The 23054-nt window shown below is 35.3% G+C and overlaps 1 protein-coding gene across 1 annotated transcript in view; it reads left to right on the plus strand.

Annotated features, from left to right (window-relative positions):
* CFAP47 (cilia and flagella associated protein 47) overlaps nucleotides 1-23054 on the plus strand; it is a 270533-nt gene that overhangs the window by 93085 nt on the left and 154394 nt on the right. Inside the window, exons 41-45 of the mRNA XM_042035463.1 lie at nucleotides 2414-2481; nucleotides 3595-3740; nucleotides 9467-9575; nucleotides 10484-10710; nucleotides 16810-16990. Coding sequence (XP_041891397.1) covers nucleotides 2414-2481; nucleotides 3595-3740; nucleotides 9467-9575; nucleotides 10484-10710; nucleotides 16810-16990 — 731 coding nt within the window. The remainder of the gene's footprint in view (nucleotides 1-2413; nucleotides 2482-3594; nucleotides 3741-9466; nucleotides 9576-10483; nucleotides 10711-16809; nucleotides 16991-23054) is intronic.

Here is a 23054-nt window from a genome sequence, read left to right on the forward strand (position 1 = left end):
ATGAAATACAGCATTAATACTTGTTGTTTCAGAAAATACAGTTTACAAATATATTATCAGGAACCATTACAATTATGGCTAATATTTGATATAAAAGAAATCCATCCACTCTTACTGATGCAAATGTATGGAAGTGGATTGGATTAGATGATCTTTAAGATCCCTTCCAATCCAAGCTGTGATTTTAATTTGAACTGGTTATAATAAACCACAGCAGGAAGGAATTGGAAATATTCGCACCTCAACCAGGCAACTGAGAGGTGCCCTCATTAACCCATCCTCACCTGTAACATACTCTTCAACTTTTTGTTCATTTAATGAACAGTTAAATAACCTTGCTTTGTTAGCAACAAAACCAAAACCAAATGAGGGGCAGTTGGAGAAGTTGCTTGGTCTCTCTCTCTCTTTCTTAGAAGATGCTCTCCTCTCCCCCCCATCCCCAGTTCCCTCTGCCCTGGCCTTAAATATTGAAAGACTGCAATAAGGTCTTCCTGGAGTCTTATTTTCTCCAGGATGGCTTCATAGGAGAGGTACTCCTGCAGTCTGACCATTTCTGTGGCCCTCCTCTGGAGCTTCTCTAGCAGATTCCTGTCTTTCTCATGCTGGGACCCCAGATCTGGATGCAGCACTGCAGGTGGGGGTCTCACCAGAGCAGAGCAGAGGGGCAGAGTTCCCTCCCTCACCTGCTGCCTGTGGTACTTTGGATGCAGCCCAGGACACGTTGGGCTCTCTGGGCTGTGAGTGCACACTGCCAGCTTGTGTGTATTTTTTCATTTACCAATATGCCCAAGTCCTCCTCCACAGGGCTGCTTTTGAGCCATTCATTCCACATTCTCTGTTGATCCCAGGGATTTGTCTGACCCAGGTGCAGTGAACAGTCTGTGTAGACTTATTTTATGGCAGCTTTAAGCTCTTCTGCCTAATCTTTTTCCTTATTTCTCTGTGTATTGAAAGAGGATGTATTGAACCAGACTTGGAACATAACCAAGCTTCTTATACCTTCTGAACTTTATTCCTTTTGATTTTATTATTGAACAAGATGCTATTTCTTTTTGTTATGGAAGAATGAGACACAATGTTCTTGTCTTCCACAACACACGTTTGTTTTCTTTTCCCATCACTTACCTGCAAGTGCTTTGTTCATTGGTGTAAGAAAAAAATTGGTATTGAGTGAAGTTCAATACCATGTTAAATCAGTCCAATGAGTTTCTCAGTTGTTTAGATCTGAAAATAGGACTTATTCAATGTATAATTCACACCAGTGAAAAAATGTAATGTATTTTGTTGTACTATTCTTACTATTATTTCATGCAGCTCTTGAGCTATTTTTTACTTTTACAGTGATTCTTCTGCTGTAGTTTCTGCTTTTGCAAGCATGACTTCACATTCTCATTCAAAGATAAAGTATTAAAAGAAATGACATTTTTTATAAAATTCGTATTTTTTTTAATGTGAGATACTTATTTGTAAAGTACAGAATAAATAGTATGTTTTATGCATATAACTCAGAGATAATTTTCCTGTCTGAAAAATGATCTTTAAGTATAGGTATTAAAACAAATCTCCAGGATAATATATTCTGAGAATTTTACAAGTCCATTTATTTAAGGTTGTGATTTTTTCTTAGCCCAGCAAGATTACCTATTTATTTTGAAAGACCCAACATCAAACACTGTATGTAATAATTGTTTACTATATGCTGGTTCATCAAATTTTACTGCTGGGTGGAATGACTTTTATGTGTGAATATTATTAAATCTGAGTCTTGAGCTGAGACTCGCAGTATTTTTTGAGATACATTACAGTATTGTTTTCAGCATCTTTGAGCTCTGTGCTTGTTGTAAATTAAGCAAAACTCTCCTTCCATAAATGTAACTGCACAATCTTAACACCTGTCAGCAATGGTAGAAAAGTGAAGAAGGAGAGAAAACTACATAAAACTACATAAACTACATGAAGAAAATATGATGGTCAGGAGCACAGTTTGCTTTGGGGGGATGGGAGTTCAGAGGACATTTTATTCTAAGCTATTTTTTTCTGAGTATATCTGTTCTTTTCAAGTATTGTCATGAACAGAGTGAAGGTGTTTAGGTTAAGAGTCATCCCTTTCTCCTTTAGATAAATCCTTGATTACATTAGGTTACTTTTGAATGATTAACTGCAATGTTAGTTAATATAGGTCATTCCTGTAGCCACCTCAAGTAAATGAGGTGTTTTTTAACATTATTGGTAGGAAAATGGTTCCAAAATATAGTGGTCTATTTTGGTGGGTTTTTTTCGTGTTAAAAACCACAAAGTATCTATTAGTATTTTTTAGTATTGAAGTATTTATTAATAAAAAGGGGAAATAAGCTATTGATTAGTGACAGAAATGTATAGCTTTAGAATATTGCTTTATTTTTTTTCCTTTTAGTTCTGAAAATAACATATTAAATTCAAAAAATGGTGCACTGCCTGAAGATTCAAACAAAGACACTTGCTGTAAGTACCTCTATACAATACCTCATGTTTCACTACAGGAGAAATGAGATTATCTACAGAAGAAAGATTTTGACATCTAAGTATGTTCAATAAATACTATTTATGGATATGCTCATTAACTATTATTTATAGTTTTCATAAAATGTTGGCCTTAAATTGTGTATTACAGTCAAAAATTCAGCCTGGAGAAGAAAAGGCTCTGGGGTGATCTTATTGTGGCTCTCCAGTACCTACAGGGGGCTACAAGAGAGCTGGAGAGGGACTTTTTACAAGAGTATGTAGTGATAGAGCAAGAGGTGATGTCTTTAAACTGAAAAAAGGCAGGTTTAGATTACATATGAGGAAGAAATTCTTACTGTGAGGGTGGTGAGGCACTGGAACAGGTTACTCAGAGAAGTTGTGGCTGTCCCATTCCAGTTCTATGTATCTGGCCAGAGTCTGGCATAGTTTTCTTATGTAATCTCACTCACTTCTGCTGTTTTAACTTTCACACGTATTCTTAAGTCTGCTGTCCTGCCTAGAAACCCAGCCAGCAAAGCTTGAATGAAGGTCTGGTTCTGCATTGTCAAAATATGCTTAGCAGATGGAAAACATACAGTGAGAAAGCCAGACTCTGCCAGATTCAGCCCTGAGATTCTTTCTCAGCATAATGCTTTTGTGAAAGCAGTGCAGAAAAGGCCATGTGCCAGTATTTAGGTTTTGCCTGTGGTAGAGGATTTCAGACATAGTTGCTGCTCTAAGAGTGAGATCCTTTGTTTCAATAGCAGTAAATTATACTTTTCCTTCTGATGTAAGTAGATCTTTTTTTAGAGGCTGTACCTCCTTAAGGAGTTTTTAATGTTGAGAACTGTCTGTTTTCCCCAGTTTTGTTTCAATGAACACAATAAGAACACAGGTAATTAGCAAAATGTATTTAAATAATACAGCATGCAATGTTGCAACACATCTACACAACTGTCACTGTAAATACTGATTACTGATTACAGGTGTGCCTTAAATACTGATTGCTACAGGAGGCTGTATACAGTATCCTTATATTTAAACTCATGCCACTACTTTATTTTACAACCTATGCTGTTGTATCTAAACACCCACTTAAATTTATTTTAACAGCTGATCAATCTGGCCTCCTGCATGAGTTCTTCAGTCCGATTGAAAAACTGTTCTTGAAAGGGAAAGGTTCTGCAGCCTTAGATATTCACTTCCTTCCCTTTCATCAGGAAAAGCGTTACTGCACTGTCATTCTGGGTAATGAAAAGGTAAGAATAGAATGTGTGTTCTGTGTTTATCATGTCAGGTAAGAATCAGGACATTTGCCAGTTATGTGTGGATAGGGTAAATGAGAGCAGCGCTGTGGAAAGGGACCTGGGGGTCCTGGTTGATGGAAATTTGAACCTGAGCCAGCAGTGTCCTGGCAGCCAGGAGGGCCAAGCATGTCCTGGGGGGCATCAGGCACAGCATCGCCAGCCGGGCAGGGGAGGGATTGTCCTGCTCTGCTCTGCACTGGGGTGGCCTCACCTCCAGTGCTGGGGGCAGCTTTGGGTGCCACAACATAAAAAAGACCCTAAGCCATTAGAGAGCTTCCAGAGGAGGCCATGAGGATGGTGAAGGGCCTTGAGGGGAAGCTGTACAAGGAGTGTCTGAGGGCACTTGGTCTGTTCAGCCTGGGGGAGACTGAGGGGAGACCTCACTGCAGTGACAACTTACTTGTGAGGGGAAGAAGAGGGGCAGGCACTGATCTCTGCTCTGTGGTGGCAGTGACAGGGGAATGGCCTGAAGTTGTGTTGGAGAGGTTTAGGTTGGATCTTAGAAAAAGGTTCTTCCCCCAGGGGGTGGTTGGGCCCTGGAACAAGCTCCCCAGGGCAGTGGTCACAGCACCAAGCCTGACAGAGCTCAAGAAGCATTTTGACAATGCTCCAAGGAACATAGGACGACTCTTGGGGATGGTCCTGTGCAGGGCCAAGAGTTGAACTTCAAGGATCCTAGTGGGTCCCTTTCAACTCAGCATAATCTATGATTCTATGAAGATACAAATTAATTATGTATATATTTTAAGGTAATGTCTTTGCATGCATGTGTAATTATAAAGATGTGATCTATGTGCTGGTGTTTGGAAATGAAACTCTTTCTGCTTTTTTTTCCATGAAAACATAGTATTTCTATAATTCGCGGAGGATGAAGTGTCTTAAAAAGTTGGTTGGAGATTTACATTAGATTTCAGGCTTCGGCTAAGAAATTTAAACCAAAGTTTACTGTCCTTTAATCTCTGCATAATTAGAATTCTATGAAATGCTGCAGGCAACTTTTCACTTTAAAATCATTAAATGATAAAAAGTTATACTGCAAGGAATGTTATTTTGGTGGCTTTTCTAGGCATATGAACTTCAGAAAAGAAAAGAAATTTAAATAATTTCTCTTGATGTGGGCACAAGAATAATGCATAGGCAGGGAATGGATAAAGACTTTAGTGTTCTGTACTTTTCCATGTATTTATCACTGTATTTAGGGTATGCTATCAAAATAGAATAATAATTTTCCTTACTGTCTCTTTTTAAATTTTTCTGTCAATCAGAGTTCCATTCAGAAAAGACTGTACATGAATACTGACTCCACAACCTTTCAGTCTCTCTTGATTAATGTAGCCTAGGTTTTGCCATATATACTTAATTGAAATTCAATTAAATTACCAAGATCTGATTTTGATCAAATTTCAGAACTTAAAACCTTGCAATCCAGCTTCTTGATATTCCTGTAATCCTTTATTTCAGAAGTCACAATCTTATTTCTGTCTTTAGTCCATCTTTTCACCTCTTTAACCTGTCTACTGTGTTTTGTCTCTGGCTGTCAATGTTTTTCAAAACCCTGTTGTTTTTCTAATCTTCTTTTATGTGTGGCCAATCTCAAGGCTTGCATTCTGCTTCTTACTTTCATAACACTGCCTCTGTGTTTCAGCTTTCCCTCTGTGCAATTACATGCCTCTGCCTTTCTCTCTGCCATGTTTTGATGATTTGTAACAATGCACATAAAACTAAATGACTTTTTCTTTCTCTCCTGCACATTCTCATCTTCCATATTTTTCCCTTCTACAGAACATGGAACTTCTGCTAGTGTCTGCTGTTTGTATATTTGATGGGATTTTAAATGTTTAAACGTGACTTTGGCTATGCCATTTGGCCAGCTTAATTTTTTTATCTTGTTCATAAAGGAAAATAAGACTAATACAATGATGCCCAAGCCTGTCTTTCTGACTCTGTCCAGTATTTGAAAATACTGGCCATTTTTAAAAGAAAAAACCCCTATGACTGAATGTCTTAAAGAGTGTACAGTTATCTTGATTTTCTTGAAAATTAACAGAGATAGAAGAGGGATTTTCTGTTGAAAATACACTGAAATAGTGAGCTCATGCCTTGTTGACACCAGGGAATCCCCCCCAAAGAGAATGTATTAATGTCCTCATGTCAGAGGTTAGCAATCTTTGTGGATGGTTCAGTGGAAAGTCAATCCAGTGCCTAGCATCATTCAAAGGGAGAAATTATTGGGGAAGAAAATACACATCAACAGCAGTACATTCATAAAGAATTTTAGGTTCATCAGTTTCATTCAATGGAATATCTAGATGCAGTCTCCAGACAAGGAAGAACCTGGCCTACTGCTGTCTGGGAGCAAATCTGAGAAGAATCTCCTTTTACCTGTTGTGATTTTATACCCTTTTAATCTCTGCTATTGACAATTTACCTGTTTGTTTCTTTCTTAGAAGCAGAAGTATACACCCTGGCTGAGAATAGTAGGCTCTTGCTACATAAAGAATAGAGCCTGAAAGCTAAATAATATAGTGAAGAGAAGGGAAACTGAGACATGTTAAGGAAAGAGTGTTAATCTAAGAGATGTGGTCAGAGCTGTAGGATGGTCATACTTCAGGTGGAAAAAGAAAAGTTTATTTCTGAAAGCCCCAGTGTTGCCTCCAGTGGTGATGTAGAAGTAAATTTAGACACCTAGCTACTGGTCACTGTTCTTAACAAAGATTTAGTTGACCTTTCCACAGTAGGAAGCATTAATGCTTCAGAGAAGCTGCTGTTAAGTCCTGAATGGTACCTTTTTCTGGAACACCTGGTCCTTCCAGCTTAGCTGAGTAGATGTGATGCATTTAAAGTCTCCTCAAAGTGCAAAATTTTTGATATGCAGAACCTCAGGTTAGAAAAATTAGCTCCATCTACATGATTGCATAATTTGTGAAGAATTGTATAAAATCTCCTAGGGAAAGATGAAACTGCAAGATAGCTAACATTATTTTAGAGCTGTACAGTATAGGCACAGGAAGAATTTGGCTTTCTTAAATATTGTATATATGGCTGCAATATTTCAGTCATACCATTATCTAACTGACAAAGTGCAGCCACCATGCTGTATGATGATCAAATGACCTTTACACAATGAGGAGTCTTGTGTCATTCAAATATGGACTTGTGATATATAAAAAATCTAATAAATAATTTAATTTAGCATTTCTGTGATTTCTTCCTACCTACCTTTCCTACCCTTTTTGACAAACAGACCAAAATACTAGTCAGAGTAGGTCTGCTCCTTCATTACAATCAATGAAAAAGGTATTGAGATTTAAATCACTAGGCTTGAATCTGATTAGGAATCCTATCTGTCACTGCAGCAGCTCTATATCTGTAATAACAGCAAGAGGATACACTGATTCAAACTTTCTGGCTTCCTCAAGGATGTTCCTTATTTTGAAATAATCTTTATATTCACTTTTATAAAGTTTGAAATGACAGTACAAGCCATTTATAACATTCCTCAAAGGATTTGTTTCAGTATTTCATTGTTTTTTAGGAAAAATTGAAATGGATATTTTCCAGATTTTTAACATAGGCCCTTTCATAGATGTTATTACATATTGTTAAACATAACTGGGTTGCTTTTTAAAATATATCTTTGTTTCTAGGAACTAATTTAAGTGTGAACAACGTGGAATTTTTAATGATAATAATATATTAAATCATAGTTTAAGAGTGCTTGTCCAGACTTTTACAGCTAAATGTCTAATATAAAATTATATTGTTTATTGAGAGAACACTTTGCTATCTGTTTCTCTTACTGGCTTGCATGAGAAACAGAAAATTTCTAGTAGCTCTTCATTCTTTTGAAATATCAGTTAGCAATGTGATTGGATAAATAGTTCAACAGCTCCTTTATTAACTATTTTCATTAACAGTAAACCCTACACAGCCTTGATGCTGTCCTGTTTGCAGCTGATGGAAAATGGAAGTATAAACCATTAAGAGAGTTAAACTCTCAAAGTACACTGAAATACCCATTCTGTTCCAAAGCCTCAGGAAAAAAGCTCAGTGGAAAGAGAACAGGATTTGCATTCTGTGGAGATCAAACCCCCACAATTCTTCAAAGCCAAGAGGAAATTAGGGAAGTTTGTTCCTTCCTATAAGTGTGTTGATGTCAGCAAGGACAGGAAAAGTAACTGATAGCAGAATGGCATCCCAGCAACCAGCACCTTCATAAAATTAATTGTATGTGCTGTGAGCTTGTTAAGGGCCCTTATGGAGCCAAATCACTGTGTCAAACAGGAATAATTCCTTTTTAAATTGGTTCCCAGGAGTGGCTATTTGTGTGTGGGAATCCAATTTTGCTGCAGGTTTCTTTAATCCTTCTCAAGGAAGATTTGTGTGAGCTCTTGAATCAAGGAAAGGGAGAAAATGCCATCAAAGTTGAATAGCTTTCCTTCTGCTGGGTCAGAAATACAATTGCAGTGTTTTCAGCCTTAACATAAATATCTGATGAAACTAAAAATGTAGGCAAAGGGAAAAACAGGGTTTTCTTATGTTACTGAGCAGTATTAAAAGGAAAATATTGTATTGGTTGGCAGATGCACTAAATTATAGAACTAAATTATTGCTTTCATATCTGGAATGAAGAATCAAAGACAGAATACATGTTTTTAGGGCAGAGTTTTACAGAATATAGTTTATGGAAATAAAGAGAGACTGACTGTGTAAATTATATTGGTTGTTGTGGAGGCATTTAATTCTTTATCTTGCAATCAGTAGAAGCTACAATTGTCTGAAAAGAAATTGTGGTAAAGACAAAGAAGTTATCAAAGCAATATTAGTATATATGTTAAATCTCCTGCCTAGTTCAGATAGAGAAATGGTACCTAACTTATATATCTTTTTAGTTTGAGCCATTCTGATTGTGGACTTTCTAATTTGGAGTACTGTCAGCGAGTTTTCTTTTCCTCAAAAATACTTTTCTGTCTTTCATTTCCACCTTATTTTTTTCGTTCCACCTATAATTCAGAGTGTTATTTCTCTGCTAGTTAATTTATCCTTTCCTCTGTGAAAAATGACTATCTTTCTTTGTTCTAGGTCATATTTATATTTACTTTCAAGCTTCTGTAAATTTTCCATTTTTTATTGAAATAATTAAGATTTATTAAATTTATTTCTTTTTAAAGAATTTGTACATGATGCCAACCTGCCTTGACTTCTGCTCTTTTTTATTTTTTAGAGGAATGTTTCTGGCTCAAAACTATTGTAAACATTTTTTAAAAAAATTCTAAGTGGTGAAGAGCAATGAAGGTTGATGATGAGCATATTTAAATTAGAAGTAACTGTAGCACATAGGAAGAATTCACAGTTTTTCTGTATTTATGGGTCAGGGTACCCTTATTCAATTAAATTGTATGAGGAGTTTAAAAGGGTTCTGCCTTTTGAAATTTCTTGACTTTTCAGATTTATTATTTTCAATTAAAGTTACTTTATTATCACAGCATGGCTTGAAATAATAATTTTCTTCTATTTAGGCATAGTTTAAAAAACCAGGTCTCCTGAATATATAAATTATTGCACAGGTCAGATCTTCGGCATTACTAGGATACCTTTGCTTTTACTTTTGATATTTTGCCTTCTGTTCTGCATGAGTTGCTTTCTGATGTGTGTGGATGTGTGTCCTTGTGTTGCAGATTGGAGACTTTGTATACCTGATAGAGGGAATAGGTGATTTACCTTTGCCTTCAGAATTGCCTGCATTGGATAGTCCAAATATTTTGTGTGCTACCGATACCTCAGAAGGTACAGTGAATAGAAGGGAGAAGAGTAAAATAGAGCAAATTTTTTTTTGTAAATGTTCTTTTGTTTCCATGCATTTTTCTTAGGATTAATCAAGTACATGTGGTAAAAAGTTGTTTGTAGTGAAGTGTAAAAAATACATTGTAATTGAAATATGCAATATTTCCTCTAATGTTTTCCAGTCCATTCTCTTCAGAGCATCAGCTGGTTGTTGGTGATCTTCATCTTTCTTGTATTGTTTTCAACATAGTGTACATAAATACTTTTTCATAATTTTTCTAATTTTCTTCTTCTGAATATAGGTTGCTAGCCAGATGAACCAGGACAAGTAATCTTTATCTAGAATTTTTCTAGTTTTAAAACGCATGAGTTTTATGTGCAGTGATGTGATTTGACAGATATGCCAATGCTTTTGCCTTCAAACAGCCAGGGATAAACTCCTGTCAATCCTATTTCAGAAACAGTGTAGCTGCTACTTGAAATAATTTCTGGAGGTTTCTTTTAGAGGGGATCTAATATCATCTAGAGGGGTAAAACCATGGCTGTGTTGTGTAGGTAGCAGAAAGACTTTGGTAAACTTTTAATACTGTGATAATAGTAGTAATGCTGAAGTTTGGGATTTTTTTATTAGCTAATTTATTAGCTATTTCTTAGCTCTATTAGCTAAATTTTGGGCTGGATTTCAGTCTGCTAATTTTTGCTTCCCTATTATGTTGAAAAATAAAGTATTATGTGTAATAAATGGCGTGTACTGGATAAATAGCATGGAACTCAACATTGGTGGAATTTTGTATTCTGACTATTCTTTGGAGGTTAGAAATTTTAAAAATTCTGAAGTTCCACCAGAATCTGGCAAATGTGGTGTGTGGTTTTTTTGTTTTGCTCTTTCATTTGTTTGGGTTTTTTAACAGATGCAAGCACAGTACGGCCAGTTTTATATTTGAAATGTGGACTTGGTCAGACTCTGGAGGAAAATCTGAGGATTCCATTGATCAATGAGTCAAGAGAGAGAGCCCTGGCTCTTGCTGCACAGCAGCAGATGTCAGCTATTGAGTATGAAAGGAGGTTGATGACTGGGACTCTGCAGAGCAGCAGTGTTCGAGTTGCAACTGCATTGTTGGGACTGTCCAGAGTAGAGGTGAGAAACACACTTGTCTGGTGCTGCAATTAAATTTAGTTGTCCTTGATTTGTAGGACTGAATTGTTTTTATATTTCAGGAAATGGTGTGAAGTTGTTTTTTTCTCACACATCTGTAATCTGACAGTTACTAATCCCAATTCGCCTCGGACACTGCAATGTTTTACATGTTCATTCTGAAGCTATTTTGTCACCCTATGCTATTATGATGTCCTTCCTTTAAGAAAACTTGGTTGCACTTAAGAAAAGCACTAACATTTTACTTTACTTCTGAAAAATACCTGTCAATTAAAAAAGCTTTCATATTGTATGTAATAGGTATCTGTGTTAGTATCCTTCATGATGCATATTTTTGTAAGAAATGGGATTTATTTTTTTTAAACCAATAGACTTTTCTTGTCTTGCAATCAATGCAATATAGTTTTGGAACACCACAAGTTTTTCTAATAAGACATAGCTCCCCTCTTATGTAGCATTCCAACCTATATATATTTTCCCAAGATTTCAACATCTAGAAACAAAAAGTCCTCCAAGGCAGTCCATTAAACAATCAGTTATTACTTGTGAATAAATCTGTAGTAGTAACATTGCCAAATAAACAAGGCTTTTTCTTATGAAGAATTCAAGTATAGCCTCCTATGGATGATAGCAACACTCTGGGTTTTAGTTTCCCTTGTGCCCTGATGGTACCTGGCCTCAGAGCAATTGCTGGGCAGCAGTGTTATTCCAGCTTTCCAGTTAGACAGTTCCCTGAGTATGGTTCCCAGTGCTAAGAGGAAAAAAACTTTCCCTTGTGATTTGATGTTGCTAAATTTATGCCTTTTGTTTGAAAAGTAATATAAAACAAATAAAATGAGGGAATGTTACGTCGTAACTTTAATCTGTTGTGTATTTGTAGTGGGACAACAATTGTAATTGTGTCCTCTTAGACTCAAATAGTTTCCTTTGGGATTATAGCTAATCCACTGCTGTGGTAACATTTTATTGACTTTTCATAACTAAAGTCCCTTAATATCACAGTCACTAGGCAATACTTAATGAAAATTCTAACTGCTCTGAAGTTGTAGATGGGATCAAGACAGAACGTAACAGGAACACTCCTTGCACCACTAGACATGCTAAGATGCAATGTGAGTTCTAAAACTACATGTACTGTGGAAGAGTGGAGGATAATTATCTTAGTTATATTATAAAACACATAATGGTGGATAATAGCACTGAATAAATTTTCATGTGAGAAATGAAACTAATGTGCAGAAGGAAGTATTTTGTTCCATGAGCAGAAAGTCTTATATTTGCTTGTGACAAATACAGGGGACAAATTCTGCTACTGGCATAGCAAAGAGTTTACACATTAAAAATATCTCGGTATCCACTATGCAGACTAAATTATGAAATATATTCCTATTAACTTTTTGTAATAAATTCGTGCCAACTATCTGTTTAAAAATGGCAGTGTAGGAATTCTGGTGGCATTAACTGGAGAAACCTTTTTTGAGGGGGGTTGGTGTTCTGCAGTGAAAACTGGAGCTGATGTATGGTTTTAGGTAGTCTAAATTCTCCCCTTTCCTCACAAAAAAAAAAAGAAAAAAAGGAAAAAAGCCCATCTACAGCTCCCATGGTTCAATGAATTATTTAGGCTCGTGAAAACCTTTGGGACACATGTTGTAGGTTAAATCCAGAATATCTGGAAATCTGTTATTCTCTTTTGGATTTCTATTCCACCTTTCTACTTGATTCCCGCAGGTATAATCATGTTAGGCAATGGATGGACAGAAGAGAAAACACCCTTACATTAGTACTACTTGGTCCATTTTTTACCTGTCAAATTGAAGACTAAATAACTAAATAATTGCATGATTTCCAGTCTCTCTAAACTGTAAATTTTTGTCATATTTACTTAAGTCACCTTAGAAGTCACCTAGAAAACAGTAATAAACATGGGCTGTGTTTTTGGAGTCGAACTGGATATGCATAATCAGTTACTAGTGCTATAATTTTTTACTCAACCCATCTCTACATATGGCTAGTAGTCCTAGCTGCTTTTGTACTAAGTTTTTACTGTTTCTTTTCCTTGCTGTAAGGAACAAAGATCTGTTTTGATTGTTTAAATAATTAGAATTAGTAAAACAAATAATGATTTTTTTATCTTTTTCCCGTAAAACTGTGTTACTTTCTTACCTCCAAAGTGTTTCTTTAATTATTCCTGAAACGTTTTCAGGTAGTAGTAAAGATAATATAGGATGGAACTATCAGACACTGTTAAGGTTGGGTCTGGCATTGTTGTAAATAATTAAAAAAGGCTGTTTTGTGAATAATTTGTAATGATGAATAAGAGAAAGCTGAAAGTGGGAAGTTTAGGTGAACAGAGATAACAAGCGAAGGAGGAGAGTATTGGAAAAAAGATCCACTGTGGAAGGACATGTTTAGACTGAAGTTGCTAATTGTAGTAAATAGTGGAGAGTGAAGAAAAGAAAGAAAGAAATAACAATAATGAGAATTCATTCACTTGGGACTGTGAGGGGAAGGATGCTGCAGTCAGTGAAGTGAGATTCAAAAGAACATGCCTCATTTTAGACCCAGTTGCTAGATACCTGACTTTTTCTTCATAGGCATAGATGCTAATAATCTCCTTGTATAACTAGATATTATGATAGGAAAAGTCCTGTTCCACAAGAATCCCAGAGCTAAAGCTCTCACTTCCCACTGTGTCCAGATGTGCCCTCATTGTTAAACTGTAAAAAGTATTTACTTAGGTTCCATTTTGCTTCCTTTTGAGCACACGTCTCAAATGAATATGGACACCACATTTACCATATTCCAGCTGTTAGGACATTGTGCATTTCCTTTCTACCCTGATTTTGTGTGACTGAGAAACATGGAGTGCTTTTATCTTAGTACACCATTGTGGTGTTGATGAGTTTTAGTTTTGATCAAGGCAAGATGAGCAGGGACCTTGTGCACTTGGGGCTGTGGCTTCTGCTGTTTGGCTGATGTGGCAGTCTCATCCAACAGCTGCCCAGCTTGGGTCTTCAAAGTTTGGGCTCTTCATTGGCCCCAAGGGGCCCAGGGATCAAGAAGGATTTTTTGTATTCCTCTGTATGATTATGGAAATTTTTAACCTCAGTGTAAAGAGTTTGCTTTTTTTAAAAACTTGCATGGGGTTTTTTTTGAAGAAGAGTCATGGTGTCCTTGAATGGAGAAGGTACTGAAAATAAAACATTGCATTAGATACATTTGAATGGGAATGAACTTTTCATTAAAGGAGCTGTGGTCAGGTTTCAATTTGCTGAATTTACAAGTGAGACCAATGTCTTTTATATTACATCACTTATCTTTGGATATGGGATTACGGGAGATGGCAAACACGATTGATCACAGGGGTTCTGAGGCACTGAGATAATAAATTTCTTTATTCATGAGGAACAGCTTTAGAAGTTAATTTCTGGAAGGAAAAAATGGTGCTAAATTAGGATTTGAAGAACAGTAATATGCAAGGAAAGAGGTTCCTCAGCACCCTGTAACAGAATCTGCCACCCTTCATACATAGAAAGTGCAGATGGTACATCTAAGAAGATACCTTCTAAAATCAAACAGTCCTTGAAAAATATGCAGTTTAATTTTGATGCTTTATATACCCTCCATTCATTTTTCAAAAAATTATACTAAAAAGTAATTAATTCTGGGAACTGAATGCAATTACTATTCTTAGCTGGAAATAAGACTTTCACACTTGGAATATCATGAACCATCAGGCTCATGAAGTAGAAGTGCTTGGAATCTGTATTTTTGTAACAGAATGGCCTTAGATCTCCATTGATTATGAGAGTTAAAAAATACGAAATTCTGTTTCACTCTCACTGCCCACAAAAATATTAAAAATTGGAGCAGTTGCAACATTCATCTGAATTGTGCTGATGTTTACTCTTGGAAATGTTAGCCTATGAAGCAGCAAAGTTTAGTCTTGCGAATGTTTGCAGAATTTTCTTTTTCAACTAGGTCTGTCATTAAAAATATTTTCATCCTCTACTTTTTTACAAGATTCCAGGAAATATTTGAAATGTTCATAGACTATGTAATACTAACCAACTGGGTTTTTTTCCTAGCATATATTTTCAAATGAGATAACAAGAACAAGGATCTTAAAATAAGTATTTTAGTGATTTTTTTAAATCATAAGACATTTCTTCAAGATAATTATAATTTAAATGTGTTCAGTGCTCCAGGAAAGGTCATCTTACAATTATTTTTTAATTAAGATATGACAAAGCTGTGTAATCATGTTGGATTTTTATTTCAGTGTTGGAAAATAGTCTAGTTACGAAAGTCATGTGTAGGTATAAATTTATATTTGATTATGCAGAAGGTCAAGTCAAATTTAAACTGGTAAATGTATGCAATCCTTTTGGTTAGGAACTTCCCATTATAAGTGAGAATGAATTTTTTTTCCTATCAGAGAGAAGTGGAACTTCCAATTAATATGGCAATTGCATTATTTGCATCTTTGATTTTTTTATTCATTTTGTGTGTGTGTATGAGAGAGTAATGTGGGAGTTCAGTCTTGTATGATAGAAACTAATAAATAGTGATCTCAGCTTTTCAACTCACATAACAATTTTTCCTGTTTCCTCTCTAAATTATTTTTGCACCATAGAAGTTGTGCAAATACAGTAATACAAGAACTATCCTAACAATTTGGTTTGATGTGAATTTTTTTAGTCAAATACATTTGCCTGGTTGCTCTTCGATAAACAAGAATTTTGAATAATTACCTGTTTCTATATTTGTTGTGCCAAAAAACCTATATTAACAGCTAAATGTTAACAGGTTCCCAAAGTCCATATGTACTTTGTGTTTAACATTGTATTGACTCTATGAATAGATAGATTAATGGTCAAAACAAAGCAATGTCAGAGAGTAGGTCTGCTTTCTAAAACCAGCAAGGGAATGTGTAATTTGTATTAAAACAAAACAAAAAAACAAACAAAAAAAAAAGCAAACAAACCCCACCACCAGCCCAAAGCAGAACCCAAGCCTAGTTGATTTAAACTGTAATTGGACCATCTTACACCTAATGGCAATCTTTAAGAAAAATTGATTTTCCTTTTAAGTTGAGTTTTTGAATTCCCACAATGGATTTGCATTCCTTGGCTCACTGAAATATGTACTGTGATACCTGCTATCCTGGCAGTATTTTAAAGCAACAGAGTTTGGGAATCAACCAGTTTTCTTAGCAAAACATGAGTATTTCTGCATTTATCTTTGCCCTAGATTTGCTTCAAGATAGTTCACAACAGTCATTAATTCAAAGCCTTGTCTGTAAAAAAGACATTACTAGGTTTTAAATTTGTTCAACTCACAATTACTCTGGAGTATTGCAATTATAGTGTGTTATTGGATCGAAAATGGCATTTTTGGGCAAGCAGTGTATTAAATCATGACAGTATTTTTGTAATTTTATCCTACAGGAGTCAAATTAAGTTCATTAACAGGTTCACATGCCTATATTGAGCTTGCTTAATATACTTTGCTAATCCTTTCCTAATATATTTCATGCTGTTGATTAGCAATGCTTTTTACCAAGAAGAAGAGCTTATGTGTCTCTAGAATTGATTCTAAATGCCCTAATTTCTAAAATACATTGTCAAAATTGAAATATCAGTTAACTCAGCTAATAGTTATCCCTTGCCAAATAGCAAAATAATCTTGCTTCTTCATGCTTTTTGTTACTCAGAAACTTTATGAAGTAGGAAAAGAAGCATCTTTCTACAACTGATACAAAATATTTTTCTTTTTATGTTTTATTTTTCCCTTTTCTTGCCTTTCCCGTGTATGCATAGAGGCTAGCAGAGCTTTTTTCTGGGTAGGATGTGGTTTTACTGTAAATTTAAAAATGCATTTTTCTTAACCAAATGTTTCAGATGCATGTCTAAAAATATTTTACAAGACAGTTTTTATTTGGAAGGATCACTCAAAATTGCTATGTAAGTTGCTTAACTGAAAATTCAATTTTAGAATTAGGACTATATGGTTTTGCATTTCTTAACTTGAAAATTTTATATAATTGTTCAGATTTATATGTTATTGCTTCACTTGCAGAGATGTGCACTTCTGAAACCTCGTAAGCACCCCCCAGAGCTGAAGTACGTGGATTACAGTGTAGAAGTGAATATGAAAAATTTCTTTGAGGTTCCTAAAAAATTCTCTATTCCAGTGGTAGCTTCAGCCAGAGTTAATTTGGATGCTTCATCAGCCAAATACCCTACATCGCAGAAAACAGGTAATAGTCTTAAAGGTGATGAATTTGACTGTATTCTTTTGCCAAGATAATCTTTATTTTTAAGATTTTCCTGAGTAGATCCAGAAAATGATCTTTCTCTCCTTTCTGCTATTGATCACTCTGCCTTTCTTGACACTCCCCAAGTTTTAAATATTAGGTCAAGCCAGTGCTTTCCACTTGCCATTGGTTTATTGGTTTTCTCAAAGGCACACAAGCACAGGAGACTTGCTCTAAAAGATGAATTAATTTGGCCTGTTTATCTGGCAGATCCTGAATTTGTCCTCCCTTCCCATTTCTCCCTTCCACTTCTCATCCAGCACTGATCTGTGTTCAAATTGAGCCACTCATATCACGTCTCTTCTTTGCCTTCCTCAGTCTGCCAGAGGGATATTTCAGCGAATGTGTACTTCATCAATGAACAGTTGTGCATTAGCTTTCAGAGTGATCTTGCCATCTTTGGTCACTCTCTTGTCTTTAATTTTTCTAGTATCTTAGATTTTATACTGAAGTCTTGTTGATTTTTAAAAATGCTTTATTTAAACCTATAAAGCACTCTAGGTTGCAATTCTTAAAAAAACCTCACAAACTTGAGCTGTTGAGGGAGTGTTTAGCCTGGAGAAAAGAAATCTCAGATGAGAACTTCATTCAAATTTAGTCGAGACTTGAATTATACACAGTCCATATCAAGTTTTATTTCATTAGTTCTTTTCTTAATCAATAGAATCCTTCTTCATATTTCTGCAGTTCACTTCTCCAAGTGTCACTGGAATCAGTCACGTGCTTTCATGGTGTTTGTTTTGATGCTTGATGTGTATCTTGTGGTTTTTGTTTCTTTTCTGGAATAAAGAAAAATAATTGATTTTTTTCTGAGAAGTCTTTGTTACAGATACTTTAATTGAAATAGAATGTAACTGCTATAAGACACTTTAGGGTGTGTTTTTAGGATGATGGCAGCAATAGTTATGGCAGGATTAGAAGCCAGATTGGTGGGGGCCTACAGGACGAGCAGTCAGTAGAAGTTGTAGAATAGATGTAACACTGGTAGAAGGCTGACACATTTCACGTGTGGCAGGATATTTAAATCCTAGTTGAAACTCTTTTGTTGTTAAGTTAAAAATAATGTATATGTAGTTGTAATAATTAGTGCAGAGGTGAGCTAAAAAAAAGTCAATGGCTTTGTTGAGTTTTGTAGGAGATTCTTTGGATTGTACTGTAGAAGAGGAGAATGACAGCTGGGAGAAACAGAACAAAATCTGCACACACAGATCTGATGTCCTAACAGGATCTCCACCACGATCTCATAACAAAGGTTGTTAACTGACCAGTTGGCAGATCACTGTTGCTTAACAACTGCTCAAATTATTTAAAAAATTGAAATGTGAATGAATATATCTGAACAATTTAGAATATTAATTGCATTGTATTCACTACAAAAATGTAGTGAATAAACTACCTTATAGTAAGGAGTGTAGTAAATAACCTACAGTACAGTAAGGGAATAGTTATTTTACTCCTAGTTCATGCTGCTTCTTTATTCATCAAAGGATATTAAACAGGTACTTGAAAGAGGAGAGTAATTAATGTAAAGTCAGAAATTAGATCATACAGCAGTGTATACAATATTTTTGATATATATTTTTTCTTTATAGGATGGTTAATAGTTACATGAGGAAGTAGAAATGTCAAAATGATGCTTTTGTAGTGAATTCAGAGAGGTGGTGAGGTAAAGAACATCCAGAAAGGGAAGCTGAGCTAACCAGCTGATACCATGAAAACAAAGATGTGTTCAGTAGAAAGACAGTGCCAGCTGATTCAGTGTATTCATTGTACTAATGAGGAAACACAGGAGCATTTACAGGCTCTTAGAAAGGCTAATATTGTGACAGAAGTCCCCAGCTGGTGTTCCTGTGGACAGAGGCAAACCATTGGTCTCATCTGAAAATGTTGACATCATTGTCTGGGAAAGCAGCAGTATTTTAGCCACAGTGGTAGCTTCCCTCAGGGTGGGAGTATCTGGTTCTCTGATAGTTCTTAGATTTGTGAAGAAAAACAAAGGTAGAAGCAAGCTGACTAAAATCAATTGTTGAATCAGAATTTCTTAGATTGCAGTAGCAGGAGGTGTGCAAACAATATTTTTAAAACTCTGCCAACAGGGAATTAGAAGGTAAAAATCAATGCCACTCAAAACATTTTCTTGTAAAATAGATCTTGTTAAATGACCTTATTACATTTTTGGCAGTATTACAGATCAAATAGATAAAAAGAGTACAATATGTTTGCGTTACTTCAAGTCTGATATCTTTATCAAAACCCATACTGCATACTTGCATAGATCTAAAATAATACATTTCCCTGATTGAAAACCTTTAGCAAATGTTGTTAATTCATTATTGGAGAGTCATCAGAAAGGGAGTCCTTAGGAACCAGTAGTTATTGCACAATATTAATTGCATTTCAGTAATTTGGAAGATTATACAAAGACTTGGTTGAGTTAGAAATGGCACAGATTTTGTAAAAGAAGTTAGTTGGAACTGTTACATAGTTATAAACTATGAATTTTAGTGCAACCAAATGTAATAGTATATGTGGAACAGCATCTGCGTGCTAAACCAGTTGGTGTGGAAGGAGATCGTGTCACACACCATGGTGGTTGTTCATCTTTGTCTCAAATAGGATCTTGAAGAGCTTTAGTTTCCCTGTATCATCAGAAATAGCCTGGGAAATAATTCAATTGTCACATATAGCTCAGGAGAAAGGCAATTGACAGTAAAGCTGCAATGCTTTACAAACCAGAGAATGGTAGATTGAACATTTGGAAAGTCATGTAAGGCATAATTGAAAAATGTTGCAACATTGAAATATGTCTCCTTTTGCTTTGAGGTGTATTATGAAAGAATGAAAGGGATAAAATGTTAAGTGGAATTAAAATAATGGTTCCAGATTTTAGCAACAGAGAAGTAGCATCCAAAACCAGCTCCATGCTTCACCAAATTAACAAGTTCCTTCTAAAGGCAAAAACACAAGAAACTTTGAATAGAGTTGTTTTATGGCTCAGAGTTGTAACTTGAGTTGTACTTGTACTTGCCAGAGTCACTGACTTTGGAATGCATATATATGTCAATAATCCCTACAATTATTTAAGATTTCCTGCCATGCACTCTTATTTTACAAACTGTATCTGTACAAATGAGCATTCTCTTCCTGCAGGTAAAAACCATGTTTGGTAAGTCAGAGCTATTATATTATCTCTGTTGAATAGATTTTAGAAGCATTTTTTCTGCTGTATATATGCTGGTCCTGTACAGCAGCACAAACTATGACCAGGAAACAAGGAAATGGCTGTGGATTTTGGAGTAGGTGAAAACCAGTACAAAAGTTAGTGCTATTTGTCTTTTCAGCAATTAATGAAAGATCAGCTTTAACCAAGTTTTAACTAAGCAGAACAAATTCCTAGGCAGTTGGGTTTATTTGAACAGCATGGATTTTATCCTAAATAATGTTATATATGAAAGATGAAATGACATAGGTAGAAAGGGAAGGAAGGGCTTTGTTTTGCAGTGATGTCTCCCAAAATGTTTGAGAAATCTGCAAAGCAGCAGAGTACCTATCTCACAGTGTGAACTAAAGCTGTCAGCCTTACTTCCCACTCTCTGTTTTTCTGACATCAGCCCCCTTGTTCTTTCATCAAAGGATTTGCTATAAAATTTTGACAAACCAGGATCCTTGAATGCATAACTGAAAAAATACAGTGCAGGTGTTGAAAAGTGCTATTATTGTATTATGAAGGAGAACATAATACTGGAAAAGCACATCCAGTTCTTGTTCTGCACTTTAGACAGAAGGTTGCAAATGAGGAAGGGTTCAGACAAGTTCTACAGTAATTTTCGAGGTCTTGAAAACTGAATACCTTGATGTCTCCGTGATCTCTGAGGGAAAGAGGTTCCTTTCAGGTTACCTGTAATTATTTAAAAAAGGAAAATATGTCTGACTGTAAAGAGTGTTAAGCGCTCTATGCAGAAAGCACAGCACTTTCTACCTAAGACAGAGATTTCTAATAAAACAATTTATGATACCTGTGAAATTATGTGAATGAGAGACTTGTTAAATACCAACAAACTCAAGAGGAATAAAAATCTTTCTACCACTCAGTCTTTTGAAAAAGAAAGTGGAAGCTTTTCTAAGACACACAGTTTTGCTCCAATTGTCAGGTTAGAGGTTAATATAAGAATTATTTGGTGAAATTCTAATGCTAAGAGAAACATCCAGTAATATGTGTTTTGGTATTAAATAAGGATTTATCCCAGAATTAGGAAATCCTGGAATTTTCTGGAATAGGCTATGGCTTTATATATTGTAACATGACACTGACAATTACTTTGAGTAATGGAAAGATAAAAGTTCCTGAGACAGAGCACCTCACAGAGCTGCCTGTGACAGTTCATCGATACTGAAGCATCCCGGTACTTTATAAGAAGGGCTTCCTGTTTATTTGGTTTTCTTTTTTTCAGACTGTTTTTATTTTGTTTGCAATCTCCTGTCTTGAAATGACTTTAGATTACCACTTGTACTATTAGCAGGAAACCTGATAGCAATACCCTTGGACTAGAAGTTTTCTAAAGGAAAGAAAATATATGGGAGTAAGTGATTGATAGCAAATTCTGTTCTAAACATTACAGCAGCACATATCAGTACCAGCACATCAATACCTTATTTTATACCTTTAAATAATAACCAAATCCCAACATCTCTGGTCATGAAATGATGAATACACAAATATATTCCATCAGTAATGATAGATTTGTGCAGTTCTATATGGTAATGGTAGATTTTAATTTTCAAATGGATATGCACTTAAGCAAGTGTGTCCATAAGCTCTTACTGTATTTTATTATCACATCCATTATTGAACTTTTCTAAGGCAAGCATGCATGGGGAATGCTTTTTGTCATGCCATATGGTTTAGGTTTTCTCCTATTTTATAAAAATAAACATGGAAAACCTACGTGTGAATATAAAACTAAAACCATTTTTTTTGGATGGCTAGGTTGTACTATTTCACATAAAAATTGCCCATAAATAAATAAAAGCTCACAATTTATTTTCAATGAAAAAGTGTTGTTCCATTTTGCTATCTAGTTTAGATTCAATATCAAATGCTAATATTAGAATTCTGTTGCCTCTTCTTACAGGATTTGACAATATTGTCTCCCTATTGTTATACTTGCAAAGAATATCCAAGAAGAGTTCTCATGTTTTTCTTTCTTTTTCCTTTCCTCTCCAGTGAATGATGAAAAATCTTTTTCTACAGAACTATCAGGAATTATTAGATTTTTTTCTACTTTCTCAATAATTGTTCCTACAGTTAATTTATTCGGATTGTTTTGACTTTGTGCCTTCTGTTGAAGCAACTACAGGTTTACTTTTTTCTCTTTTGTTAAAAACGAAAATTTCTTTCCTCAGAGAAATCTAGATTGTAAAAAGAAAGGAACTACACCACAGAAGCCTCTGTCTAGCTCTTATTATATCACTGTAAGCCTTTGTTACTAATTTTGCATTAACTTACTATTTTGCAGTAAGTAATATCAAAGACTTGGTTTTGATTCTCTCTCCATGTAATTTTCCTTAAGCATTCAGCACAGTCTTTGTAATAGTTCTGAGCTCTCTTCCTTGTTTGTAGGAAATTTTGTTTACTCTTCCAGTCACAAAGAATCAGTTTTAAATTTTTTTTGTAAATTTTGAGTGTATGTTTTAGAGCGACCTCATCTCTGACTTTCTTGTGGTTTTAGATCAAGACTCTTTGGATTATTACTCTATTTTATCAGTGTAATTCCTCATAATTTGGGTAATCCCTTTCAGCAGGGGCTATTCATCAAATGGCTTAAGAAAACACCTTTGTGTCATGGTTTTTAAAGCTGTATTAAATAAACTTTTTACTTGGCAGCATTGCCCATTGGTGTAGTGACTACTTGTTTCTAAAGTGCCTATGAGTATTTTTCATAAATATTAGGGACAATGATTATTAAACAACCAACCCCCTAAAAATAATTTATTGTAGTGCCACACA

Source organism: Corvus kubaryi, unplaced genomic scaffold (genome assembly GCF_017639235.1).
Source record: "Corvus kubaryi isolate FWS band 111438036 unplaced genomic scaffold, C.kubaryi_AGA036_p1.0 133, whole genome shotgun sequence".
Classification (NCBI taxonomy): Eukaryota; Metazoa; Chordata; class Aves; order Passeriformes; family Corvidae; genus Corvus; species Corvus kubaryi.